We start from the raw sequence: 14,458 nt of genomic DNA on the forward strand, positions 1-14,458 counted from the left end.
TATGTTTCATTTTATTTTAATATAGCCTGATTTTTGAAAAAATAATTTTTTTGGGCAAAAAGTGCCTAAAAATGGAATTTTTTGGCCTCGAAAAAGTGGCTGAAGCCATTTTTCCGGAAAATCTAATTTTAAATTCCCTTCTGTCACTTTTGGGGAAATGAGAATTTCTCACGATAGGCTTGTATATTTTTCAGATTTTTAGTTTGCCATTTTTTCTATTTTCTTTGCATAAGCCTCAGGGTAAGTCCATTCAGCATGTTTTTACATTTTCAATTCCAAACTGGATTATTTTTAGAGTGAATTTTGAAATACTTGTAATTTTTTATTCATAAATTTCATAGCAATGGCGACTTGCGGATCTAAATAAATTGCTTTTTTGATAGGATATCAAAAGAGGATGTGGCCAACAGCAAGCCCTTGTCTTTTGAATCTCGTTTTGAATGTGGGAACCTCCGTAAAGCAATCCAAGTGAGTACTTTACATATTTGACAATTTTGGCAACGCTTTCATTTTAGTTATCCTGTCCAGAGCTTATAAAGTAAATTTAAAACCTCTTTCAAAGCCCCATTTTGTTGTAATGTCCACTCATTGTCCATTGGTTATTGCACCTAAATCAATCACGTTTAATCTCTAGATACGACAATACGAGTACGATTTGATTTTAAATTCGGACACCAATACTTGTGGACACCATCAATGGTTTTATTTCCAAGTAAGTTGAATCTGTATGTTTTCCCCATTGTTATACTTTATAGCAGTGTTTGTTATGATGAAATTGTGCACCAAGCTTTAGCTAGGTGGTAATGTTTCTCGATGCAGGCTAAGGGGTAATTAAATATCGCTTAAGATAAAAAATGAAAAAAATTAGGATTTCTTGCATGTCCGAAAAAAAGGGCTGTTAAATGACTGGATTGGGCTGTTCCTTCTATATCCAAAAAGGGTGTTTGGCGAAGGATTTGCTTTCAAAATAATTCTACCATTTTTTTATTTTTACCTTTTTCAAAAACAAAATCAATCAAAAATCAACTAGACGAAAGAAACGAAAAATAGCTTTAGTTTATTTTTTTGAATCATATAAAAATTTCATAAAACAATTTTTATATGATTCAAAAAAATAAACTAAAGCTATTTTTCGTTTCTTTCGTCTAGTTGATTTTTGATTGATTTTGTTTTTGAAAAAGGTAAAAATAAAAAAATGGTAGAATTATTTTGAAAGCAAATCCAGTCGAAACTGCCATGTTTTTAATCTGGCAAGGACAGAAGCTCTTGTATTGTTTAATACTACCACAATCAAGAGTAAAACTTTAACTAATATAACATAATATAACTAAATCTTGTAAAACTATTGCTATGCTTAGAGTAGTTCGGCAATTATGGCTAGCCATTGTGGGCAGACAATCGAGGGTGACTTTGAAAGACTTTGGATAGCTTTGAATATTTGATATTACAAAATGAAAAAGAAAAAGAGAATACGAGTGTTCAATTTCAAAGCGCTCTTGAAAATGTTCATAAAAGAAGATAACAAAAAGTAAAAAATAACATGTTTGACGGCTTTCATTTTAAGGCTGAAAATTGACCAATGGGACAATCAATACAGAAAAGGCGCGATAAAGAATCGCCGTCTGCTTAAAAGTCGCTAGCGAAAAATCTTGATTTGAGAATTGGATTGCTGCAATTTAAGCGTATCATCATCCGGTTGTGTAAAAAAAACGCCCCTATTTTTCAATTTTTGACGTACAAATTTCTATCGAACAAAGACAGATGCAATTTTCAGGGAAGATTTTAAATTTAGTTTTATCTTAAAATAGCTGAGAGGAGAGGATTTTCTTCATTTTCCAGCATTTTTTCTTTAGGTTCAAAATATGGAAGTGAACGTGGAATATCGCTTCAACATTATCAACTGTGAAAAACCAAACAGTCAATTCAATTATGGTATGTTTTTTGGTTGCTAGCTTATCTCAAAAATAATAGTCATTTTTGGACCGCATAAAGCTAATGGATGATCATTCTAAGTATTTTAGAGTTGAGTTCACTTTTTCGAATTGAATATTTATTTCTTTGTTTAATATCTCTCTTTCTCTTTGTCTATAATCAGGGATGACGTCGCTCATGTATTCTGTGGTGAACGCAAAACGTGGTAATCCATCATGGCATAGAACTGGAACGAACGTGTGTTACTATAGAAACTATTTCGTCCGAGGCGTGGGATCATCCAAAAGTTATTTCACAGCAACCTTTACCATTTCTTTTCCACACAAGAACGACACGTGTTTCTTAGCATACCATTACCCTTACTCGCTTTCAATGCTCAAGGTAATAATGGTTTTTCTTCTAAAATAGGCTTTTTTGTCTTGACACCTTCTTCCAGTACCCTGACTTTCAGCAGTCAATTATTGTAAGAACGACTGTATGATAGGCTTTTATTGCATTTATAAAATAAACCAACATCCCATTCCTACATAGAATAACAAGGTACCTACAATGAAATTTTCTTGTTATACCTTTTCACTTTCACTTTATACCAGATGGATGTGTTGCGAATGGAAGCTTCACTTTGCCAACATATCATCTACAGTAACCAAGTGCTTTGTCAAACACTTGGTGGTAACGATGTTAACCTTCTGACCATCACTAATCCTTCTATTTCTGCAACTCGCCGAGATATTATCAAACGACCTTACGTCGTGTTAACGGCTCGAGTTCATCCGGGTGAATCGAATTCAAGTTGGATAATGAAAGGTAATACAAAATAAGGATTTCCATAAAAGCAGTCCCTCAAATACTCTAACCAACTCTGTGCGGCTACAGTGACAGTGCTTTTTTTATTATAATTTAATCTTTATGATTCAATCTTAGTTCCTTTAAGGGCTCTGACCATAATGATATTTGCCATGTATAAATTATAGTTTTCTGGCTGATGTAACCAGCAAAACTATGGCATGTTATACATTTTTCTGTTATGCCAACTATTCCTGAATCTGAAAATTAAAAAAATAATCATAATGAAAAAATTTGATGAAAAAGAAAATGAAGACTTTTGCGAAGAAGAGTATTTCAACCTTTGAGGACCTTATTTTCGGCGAAGAAAAAACATTTTGAAAGTTTTTTTGCGTTAGATGGTGAACCTTTAACCAAACTAAAAATATATTTTCGGAAAATTTTTGTAAAAGCTTCTTTGTCTCGAAATCTTGAAAATAGTGCTTTTTGACAAATTTTTCATCCCAATTTTTCGTAGAAAAACAGTCATAACTTTGATACATTGAGTTTTTTTTTGAGAAATTTTTCCGAAAAATTTCAAATAGTCCAATTCTTTGCGGATAATTTAAAAAAAGTTTGAAACAAAAAGGTAAATTACCAATCAAAACTTAGCACTTTTTGATGAAAAGGTTAATATAACATTTTATTACCGTCTTGTTAAAGTTCATAACGTCATTTTTGGACCTACCGCGGAGGTCTTTTAAATTAACCGTTCGTTCGTCCGTTCTTTCGTCCGTCTGTTACCAGCTTTTCTCGAGATTGGCTCATTAGTTTTTCAGATTTTTGGCACAAAGGTGCAAAATAGTGATGCCCAAAATGTGCCCGATTTTCGAGAAAAAAAAATTTCCGGCCAAAGTTACCGGAAATATGCCGGAGATCGCTGTTTTTGCAGATTTTCATGGACTTTTTCCTTACACTTCTTTGTTTTTTTTTCACACAAAAACATTATTGATAACAATGCCCACCATCAAGCATGATTCAATGGTAAAATATTTTCGCTAAACGCTTTATCTTCTGACTGATTGTTTTAATTTTTTTCCTTATTGCTTTCATGATCAGGTAGGTCCATTCAGCATCTAGCTTGTTGTAACTAAATTCTTAATTACTCTTGACAGGGTAAATTACCAAACAGCTTGTAAAGGCAGTTTTTTGTTAAAAGTGTCAAGGAACCCAAAACAAAAGTTTTATCTTCAAATCCTTTAATAAATTTTCTGACTATGATTGAGAGGTTAAAGTTAATCTTATTTTACAATCTCCAGGATGTTGATATCTATACTTATTACTACGCATTTTATCAAGCCTCTATTTAACATACTAATAATAGGTAACTAAAATATCATGCTGCTATAAACCACTCCTCGTGTTTTACATAAAAGAACCTTTATCATTTTATGATTGTTCTTAGGTATTTTGGACTTTCTGACAAGTTCTGACACATTGGCACGGCAGCTTCGTTCTATTTACATCTTCAAGATTGTGCCGATGCTTAACCCTGACGGTGTTGTCAATGGATGGTAAGATTCTGCTTGTCTATCAACCCTTCAAAGATCACTCTCGTATTTTTATTTTTATCAATTTTGTCAGCAACTTTATTTGGACTACTTTTGACGATAACGCACATTGTTTAAAGTATCTGATTTCTTCAATAGAGGACTTGTTCAATAAGTTAAACGCTTAAATAATTTTGGCGCAGCTTCAGTCTATTGAGCAGTCCAGTCAATTTTTCAGCAAACATTTGTCGCTTTTTAGAAGCATCAGTTCTAGTCTATATAATATGCTTTTCCTATCTCTCCAAGCCACCGGTGTTCTCTGACTGGACAAGATTTGAATCGACAATGGAAGCACCCTGATCCTATCCTCCATCCATCTATATATCACGTCAAAACACTCATTCAAAGCATGACAGCAGCTGGCAAAAAGCCCATGGTAAGTCAAAAATCAAGTCATGTTGATTAAGTTTATAATCGTCAGCCGTGCAAAATTACTCAAATCTGATTGGTTAAGAGGAATGCGATGATTCGTTAATTGCAATATTTATGATATGCATGATTACGATGTCTTCTGACATTACATCACGTATTCAACAACTGATTGGTTGTAAGTGACGTAAAATAAGTCAATACGTTACTTTCAACCAAGCAGCTGTTGGGTCCGTGGAAGATATTGCAATGGTGGATATCGTGAATTACTACTTTTCGCACTCTATGGCGGCCCCCTCTATTCCTTTCCCTCCCATGCCCTGTGCAGCAATACTGCGACTTTTTCACTATAAGAAAACAAAGAGACTGCCTACTGCAACAGCTTCTTTTTTCTATCGGACTCGTTCAAATTACTATTTTCTCCTACGTTACTCGTGATTAATGTTATTATTATCACACTTTTTTGAATTAACATATATCCTTTCGTTCTTTCGTCCGTTCGTCCGTTTGTCTATTACCAGCTTTTCTGTAGCCTATACTAGACGCCGCTCGCGTTTTTGGACCTACCCCGGTGGAGGTCCTATAAATTAACCTTTGTCCGTCCGTCCGTCCGTCCGTTAGTTGCCAGCTTTGCTCGAGATTGGCTCATTAGTTTTTTCTGATTTTTTGCACAATGATGCAAAATGGCAATGCCCAAACTGTGACGGAGCCCGATTTTCGAAAAAAAAATTTTGGGGGCAAATTTGGGCCAAAAACGGCTAAAAAACGGGTTTTTTGGACTTTGTGAAAAATTGGATCATTAATTCTTTCTGATTTTTTGCACGAAAGTAGGGTACCATCATAGGTATAAGATGGCTCAAGCAGATTTTTGCAAAAAAATTTTGTTGGCTCAAAAAACGCATGTTTATCTATAAGAATCACTATTAATAAGCGTACATCAATGTTCTTAGTCAAATTACTCAATTTTTTTATGAGATAGATGTTTTTTCTGCTCATGAGGGCTTACTTTTGAAGAATATGTGTGTTTAGACAGGAAATTTGGGTTGCTTGGCGTGTTTTTATAGAAAAACTGGCCAAATTCGATATTTTTTTATAAGCACATTATCAATTACTTAGGTATTGGCTTTTCTCGAGATTGGCTCTTTCATTCTTTATGATTTTTTACACAAAGATGCATAACTATAAACCCTTGAATGTGACAGAACCCGATTTTCGAAAGAAAATGTTTTTGGGCAAATTTGGGCCAAAAAACGGCTAAAAAACGGGTTTTTTGGACTTTGTGAAAAATTGGATCATTAATTTTTTATTCATCATAGGTAAAAGATGGCTTAAGCAGATTTTTGCAAAAAAAATTTGTTGGCTCAAAAAACGCATGTTTATCTATAAGAATCACTATTAATAAGCATACATCAATGTTCTTAGTCAATTACTCAATTTTTTTATGAGATAGATGTTTTGTTTTTCTCACGAGTGTTTAGACAGGAAATTTTGGTTGTTAGGTGTGTTTTTATAGAAAAACTGGTCAAATTTGATATTTTTTTATAAGCACATTATCAATTACTTAGGTATTAGATTGATTGGCTCTTACATTTTCTACGATTTTTTGCATAAAGATGCATAACTATAAATCTTCGAATGTGACGGAGCCCGATTTTTGGAGAAAAGAATTTTGGGGTATATTTGTATCTTTATCAATAAGAATCACTATTAATAAACATACATCAATGTTCTTAGCCAAATTACTCAATTTTTTGGAGATGTTTTTTTGCTCACGAAGTTTTGAATATGAAAGAACATTTCAAGAGCATAAAATTTTGGTTTCTAAACGTTTTTTTTTATAAGAAACAAACGACTAATTTTAATAGATTGTCACTATTTGTGTTCTGAATGATTGTTTAATGGTCACGTCACGTAGATATCAATTATAAACGTGTTAAATGCATAATCCAGGTAGGTCCATCAAAGTATCACTTGTTTCTACGTAATCTTACTATACTAAATGAGTTTATGAAAAAATGTATGTAACGCAAGATGGTAGCTGAGCTGTTATTCTCAAATTTTGCCAGAGGGTTTCTTTCTGATAAAACCCCCGTCCAAAAAAGGATTTGAAGCCCCTACAGTGACTTTTTGTGTATAATTTTCAATTATATTAATAATAATTAAATATAAAATTAAAACGTTACAATATATAAATTGCTTAAAATACGTAGAGCTGGGAAATAGAATTCAAAGTTAAATAAAAGATTGAAATCACGACACAAACAAATATACAGTGACTTTTTAACGAAAATACTTCTGACGTCAATTATTCAAAACACCATGTGACGTAGAAGGCGTGGCACTTTCTACGAAAAAATTAGTAAAAATATAGTTTTTAGATAGTCAATGCGCTGGTAAAAAACGGAGGTCTTCCGCGCGAGAAGTGGATATAAGTTGTTGTCCCGTAAGTTCGCATATACCCATGATTGTTTTGAAATCAAAGTATTTATTATTTGGTCTTTTAAGGCGCGTCATATCGACCTCAATTCGTAAATACAGCAACATTTTTTATATCTTTTCCATTCTTATACACTGATGATATATTGACGCTCTCAATTTAACGTTTTACTGCTCAATAAGTTCCCGTTTTCGATCAAATTGAAATTGCTTTCAAGCTTCCTGAAGAAACTCTCATAATTGAAGGTTTATTATTTACTAAGCTCATATTTATGGTGAATATAATATACTCCCATGGTTGATAAAAAACTAATTCAAATCCCCCTTAAAGATAAAGTTAGAGAGCATCAACAATACCATCTTTATCATCCTAAGGGCTTTTAATGCGCAAGCTAAACCGGCGGTCGCGACGACGGGAATCGTCTAGTTAACGTCTATTCCACTTTGCGACTTTTGTGGAATTTCGGGCTCAAAACATTTGATTTTTTGACGTCACTTTTAACTTTTGAAGCTCCTGCAGTAGCGAAGAAATCGAATTTGCGTCAAAGCACTTGAAAGGCTTCTATTTTTCAAAAATCGGGGTTTTGGGACTACAAAATTGCTTCATTTAGAGAGCAAATCGCTTTTCTCTGGACATTTTTTGGGCGTAAAAATAAGATTTTTTCCTGATTTTTTAGTTCGTATTTTCTTGCTATTGTTGCCATTTTTTCTATTTTCTTATTGAATTAGCCTTCAAGTTTGTCCAGCATGTAGCTTGTTTAAATTTTGTTTATTCATTTTTATTTAACAGTTGTTCGTTGATTTTCACGGACATTCACGAAAAAAGAATGTCTTCATGTACGGTTGCCAAGAGAAACAGCCAGAAACGACACTATCAGCCACCGATGAGAGAGGAGATAGCTTGCAAACCTCTTGTAACTCTTCCTCTAAAAGTAAGGGGAGTACATCGATGTCTTCAACGACTTTTAGAGATGATCGATCATCGTATTGTTCGAACCTGGACTTTTACAACGAAGATTCCGTCATCAAGGTATGCATGTGTGGTATCAAATAAAGTTCACGCGCTGATTGTTTAACAATCTTTTCACATGTTTTTCTATCAAAGTTACATTCTCTAAACTCAGAATTATTCTCTAAACTAAGAATAGAATTATGCTCGGCCTATTCAAAGTTAATATTTGTTTACTCTTTATATACCCTTCTGATATTTATATTATATATGTCATCTTGCCATTTTCATTATATTAAATTTTAGTTATTTCCACGCATTTTGAGTAGCGTTTCACCATATTTCTCACTTCAAAACTGCAATTATGCGATGGAGAAAAGTAAAGAAGCGACCGCTCGCATTGTTGGCTTTCGGGAGCTAGGTATCGATCGAAGTTACACCTTGGAAAGCAGTTATTCTGGAATGGATCAAGGGGAATATGCTGTAAGTGACTGGAGAAACAAACCAAACTAACACTTTATCTTTATCTGTGTTTTATTTTTGTAAAAATGTTTGTGAAAAAGTGACGCTGAATTGGCCCTTCTCGGAGAGATCTTAAAATGTCCTCAATATTTTCCCATCTAAAAAGAACCTTACGAAAGAGAGAGAGAAAGCATACGACATCCCTGCCCCTGTTTTTTTCTTAACTTTTAGATCACTATAGCAAAATGGATGTATGCCAGGGAGTTTCTAAACATCGACCAGAAATGGCGACCACGACCAGCGACCAGATAAATTTGGGTTATTGAGTTTACCTGCTCTCTCCACCGTAGAGAACATCCAAATCGAGTCCTGATGTCTTTCAAATGAAACACTGAGCACGTGGCTGAGAATTACTCTAGCTAGAGAATACTAAAAGTGACTTTTGACGTACCAGTCATTTTCTAGACAAAGTGACACTTTTTGACAAAAATATTGACAGGGCAATTAAGTGTGATGCCTGTAAACTTTATTACACCAAATATTTTAATTGTACCGAATGAGATGCCTTTAGTATGAATAGATAGAAAGTGTCAGTAGGAAAAAGCTGGGAAGGCCAGTTATCAATCTCATCAATTATTCTATTGTCCTTACATTGTCAAAATGACTTATTTTGACAAAATAATGATCTGATGATCAAATACAAAGCTTCCTAAATGAATTCCAGCACAAATTTTGCCACTAATTAATTTGATGCCGAAAATACAAAAGTGACACTCTATTCAAGCTCCAAGAGCGTTGAAATGGCTGCTCTACACGTTTTGCACGTGGCTTTATAATCACTGTAGGTGAGACAGGGGTGAGCTTTACTCTTCAATTCGATAAATAAATGATCATAAGAGAAAGACTCTACGGTGGAGAAAGAGGAAAAACTCGATAACCCAAATTTATCTGGTCACCGGTCGTGGTCGCTGGTCGTGGTAGCCATTTCTGGTCGATGTTTAGAAATTCCCTGTCTGCAAACTGTTATAAAATTTTTTACAAAAAAACATCTTTTTAATCCTTTATTCTCTATTTTAAGAATTGAGAAGTGAAAATTACAAAAAAATATTTCGTTTTTCAATCAAAAAGTTCTGAAATGTTTTATTCGCTTTCTAGGGGTACCATATTGGAACGACACACCTTGAAGATATGGGGCGGACATTTTGTCGAGCGCTCTTCAAATTTGCGATGTGCCCAAACGTGGATACCAACGATTTTACTAATTGAAGCAACGTCTGTAACAAGCAATGAAAAATGAAAAACAATTTCGGAAAGGGATCATTATATTATCTAATCAATAGTGTTCTTACAGTATTTGTTTATCCAAAATTTTATATGGATTTTTTTTTCTCGATAACACGAAGGAACTTTAAGGCTCCCTGATAATGCAAAGAATTAAATAGTTTTTCAGTGAGAAATTTTCACGGCCAGAACATTTCTGAAGTCAGGCCATTTGTCAAATTTTTCTCATTTCGCGGATATTTAATTTCGCAAATTACGAGGATAGATTAAAACTTTGTTCCTTTTCTCACAAAATGGAGTGTGAGAGTATTTATCTTTTGCTCAGTAATTTGATTTTTTCGCGGTAATTTGTTTCTGCAAAATTTAGCAAATTCGTGAAAACCGCGAAATTTTCTGGCTGCTGAAATTTCTAACATTGAAAGCAATTAATAGCATAGTTGCCGCATGACTTATGCAAATTGTGAAAACTAAACTTGAATTTAAAATACGTATATGTAATATGTAATATGTAACATGATAACGAGTGCAATTCGAATATAATTGCACGAGTGATTTTTTTGTTATTGATTTTCCGAGTCCGAAAGGACGAGGAAAATTCGAAACAAAAAAATCATGATTGCAGTTTTTGAATTGTACGAGTTATTATGTGATTACGAGCTAATCGCACAATGGCTTTCACTACTTTTTCCCAGTTAGGAAAGTAAATTACAGAAATTACACTGAGAGTTTTAATTTTTTCTCTCCTCTTTATGTCTTTCTTTTATTGTTGTTTATTGATTTTCTTTCTCACAAAATAAATTTCGAATGCAATTAAAACGTTCGATGCAAAAAAATGTAAGAAAAAACATTAAAATCAATTTTGTAAACATTGGCACTGCATTGAAGAGTGTGATTAACGGTTAATTGCTCTCTTTGAGGGCGTGATAAATAAGAAAAAATAACCCATCGTGCGATTAAATGTATAATTTCTGATGAATTTTATATTATAATGTATAGAAATTTACAGAATATAGTATATGCTTTATTTTTAAAATTGTTTATATTTTAATTGAAATATTTAAGTATTTTGCGTAATGATATTATAACTAAATCTGTAAATATAAACGTGGAGTACCGGACCAAAACCATTCCATCACTTTTTGGGCACCAATCTTCATCTTGGTTGGCGAAATTTTTACTACTTTAAGGGCAGAAACTTTCGCGTTTTTCGCGATTTTGATCCTTTTTGCGAGAGTTTTTGCCAGGTAAGAAATTAAACCTGAAAAACGCGAAAGTTTTGCACTGTTTGCTAAAATTTTGCGTGTTTTATGAGTTTTTGTTACCAAAAAAGGTAAATTTTATATGAATTCGCGAAAGTTCTAGCTGTGAATTTTCGGCTTAATTAATTAATAAGATAATTTACGAAACTTAAACTCGCTAAATCTCGCGATTTTTTGACTTCGCAAAACTTTCCGCCCTTAACCCTATTAGCCCCAGGGGGGGGGTAGAATCTACCACGCTGGAGTTCTTTTGTTTATATCTCAAAGAAAAAATTTTTAAACGACTTGAAACTTTTTGACTTTTAGTAAAATCTTATTAAGAGTACTTGTGCAAAAATTTAGGGTCATAGGTTGTCCAGATCAGGTTTTATGATTTATTGTGAAACATACATAAAACCCAGTCACTTAAACTCAAATTTTAAAGTTCTAACTTCTAACTATTTATTCAATCATTTTCAAATTTTGATGATAGGCATTGAATACAAATTTAAAAATTTAAAGAAAATATTTGAAAATGATGACGTCATCATTTATGACTCATCAATTTTGAAAATTTACTCATCTTCAGCATAGATTTAAAGAAAACCTTCATGGAAATGGCAAACCGTCGGTCTTTTACCTTTCAGAATCTTTAAACAGAATTGAAATATCTTTTTTTCAAACTGTAATAGACATTTTTGAAACTATATTGGGCTTTTTTTCGAAAGGTCGAAATATGTCATCGTCATCAGTTTTTTTTTCTCTTGGAAAATTGTATCATGATGCATCTGTAACCAAATTTCATGCCATAGCTCTTCTAGATCGAAAATAATCGAGGGTGGTAGATTCTACCCCCCCCCTGGGGATACAAAGGTCAAAAAAGCTTGGGGCTAATAGGGTTAAAGTAGCCAAGTACAAATGCTTGGTCAAAATCTCGACTACTGTTGCGATTTTATGATCGATTATCACACTTTGACCGCAGTCTAGAATTATAATTTGAAAGATTATGAGCAGAGATTTGCTAGATAAAATGTTCACAATACCCCTTGGTCGTTAAAATGTAGGTTTATGGCCCCGAGATCATAATTAGAAAAGGATCGCATCTGGGGAACCGATGTGAACCGGGTGAAACTACCTTAAGGGAACTTATTTTGGCGAATTTGGCGAATTTAGACGAAATTAAATATTTTGCGCACTCGCCAAAATAAGTTCCCGTGGAAATTAAATTTTTTGTTTCCTTGCCTAAATAACCCCTGAAATTCATCAAAATTGCTCAAAATAAGGCAAAATAGAACAGATTTACGCTGTCATTCGCCAAAATTAGTTCCCCCCAAAATAAGTTCCCTTAAGGTAATGACGTAATTCGTGCCCAGGCAAGATTTTGGTTTAACCATTTCATTTCAATCTAGTTGTGGTACTGGAAGGTCACAAAAGGGAAGAAAACCTTGAAGTATCAAAACATTTTTATTCGGAGATTTAGGGATGTTGAGCTTCAACCCTATCCCTAATTGATCCCATAGTACGTACAAAAAACCCCGGTTTGGATACCTTATTTTCTTTCTATTGTTTCTTACCTAAACTTGCGTTTGAGAAATTAGTTTGTTTTACTCGCTTTTTGATCGTGTGATTAAATCCCAACCCCAAGAGGAATACTTGGTAACGTGATCAAAAACTGAGCAAATCGATTTTTATCTTTTATATTGGACCATGAACATATAAACGACTGGACATTTATCTTTTATTGTCTCTTTTAAGCGAGCTTCGTTGCCGCCTGTATTTCAAAATTGGTATGTTTTGTCGTGCAATTAACGATTAATCACTCGTAACAAAGGAGAAAATACCGTAATTTGCACACGTCCTTCGGACTCGTGCAAATTACTTTTTTCTCTTTTGTTACTCGTGATTAATCGTTAATTGCACTCCAAACCATACGATTACTAGTACTAAAAGGGTTGATAGAGCTTGAACATTACTCGTAATTCACAAAAACATTATTTTCGAATTTTTTCACAAGTTTGGAATATATTTTATCAACATTTTTCAACTCTGAAATGCAGAGTTTCAACTGCGTGTATACTTTTGAATCCCTTTTGTCACTCCAATAATTTTTTTCATGACTTGAACAAAATACCTTGCGAAAGTTGAGAGCCTGTGTCATAAGAATATCAAAATTAGAATGTGACGCTCTCTAAAAAATTATTCGACACTTTTAAGTCAAAATTTAAAAATATTAGTCGGAGTTTTGAGAAGCTGATGATGATTTTCCCTCTGTTATCTTTTGTTATGATATAGATAAAAGACTTGAGAAGAGTCACAGTGATTCTTTGCGGACTGTTTATCAAATTTTAGTTTGATCAGGGGGGGGGGTCGGTACTTAAATCTTGGACATATATGAGTACTAAAAGGGTTTTCGAGAATTTCTTGCATACTACCACCCCATTTTAGAGAAGTGGTATTTTAGTAACCATGTACCTTTAAAGGAAGAAATTTTGGCGGATTTGGCAGAATTGGTCAAAATCTGCCTAATCAAGTTCCCGCCAAATTAAATTTTTTCCGTCATCCGCCAAATTTAAGTTAATCTATCCCCAAATGTGTGCTATTTCAGGCTTTAAAACAGGTTTTTCTTTTTTAATGGCGTTTTTTGGACAAAAATGTTCTTTCGTCCGCCAAATTAAATTCCCGTCAAATTTAATAACTTTTCAAGTTAACCGCCAAATTAAATTCCCTCTAAAAAAACTTTTTCGGTCATCCGCTAAATTAAATTCCTGCCAAAATTTCTTCCCTTAATGTACTATAGTTTCAGAGAGATTTAGACACAGAGACCATCCAATTTTTTCTTCTCGGGACCATTTTTCTCAAGAGTGCTGTTTTTTGAAACATTCATTTTACTCAAAAATTTATACTTTTTAACAATACTGTCCTATGAATTGAGCAAAAATTAAAGACTGATTTGACTGAATGCAAAAATAATTTGACTTTTGGAAATTTTCTTTAAATGAGAAAATTTTTTTTTGTCAAAAATTGCAAAAATTCTGAAAAATTCACGAAAGAATCAGAAAACAATTTTAGCACCAATTTACTAAAAATATCTCAAATTTTAGTCTGGATACTCTATACCCTTTTTGGTATTACAGTACCTCATGGTACTAAAAGAATTTCAAGATTTTTTGGTATACAACCACGTCACTAAACATCATGATGCCGCCTGGGCTTAAGCTGTAAGCTTACAGCGCTTTACTGGAGCGTTAGTTAAGCTTTTTCTAAGCTCCATACAGGTCTGAGCTGGTTCCCAATGGTCCTAAACCTCGTGGGACACTCCCTTGCAATGGATTAGACCCATTAAAGTCCAGCGAAGGGGGCAGAACCGACGAATTTTCACTAAAATAGCTTTAAAACGCTTAAAAAGCTCTATTTAA

General features: G+C 33.6%; 1 protein-coding gene across 1 annotated transcript; it reads left to right on the forward strand.

The window, feature by feature from the left end:
* Window positions 1–383: 383 nt before the first annotated feature.
* Window positions 384–10,878, forward strand: LOC136808164 (cytosolic carboxypeptidase 1-like; the record flags this gene model as incomplete). The annotated part of the gene is given in 10 exon segments (XM_067064706.1): window positions 384–468; window positions 635–712; window positions 1,854–1,932; window positions 2,096–2,313; window positions 2,526–2,739; window positions 4,163–4,271; window positions 4,554–4,683; window positions 7,903–8,142; window positions 8,368–8,544; window positions 9,679–10,878. Coding segments are annotated over 10 exon segments (1,441 nt in total), but the record flags the coding sequence as incomplete, so codon positions are not given.
* Between the last annotated feature and the right edge of the window lie 3,580 nt (window positions 10,879–14,458).

The sequence above is a fragment of the Clytia hemisphaerica genome, unplaced genomic scaffold, assembly GCF_902728285.1.
Source record: "Clytia hemisphaerica strain Z4C2 unplaced genomic scaffold, Clytia hemisphaerica genome assembly, whole genome shotgun sequence".
In the NCBI taxonomy this organism is placed as follows: Eukaryota; Metazoa; Cnidaria; class Hydrozoa; order Leptothecata; family Clytiidae; genus Clytia; species Clytia hemisphaerica.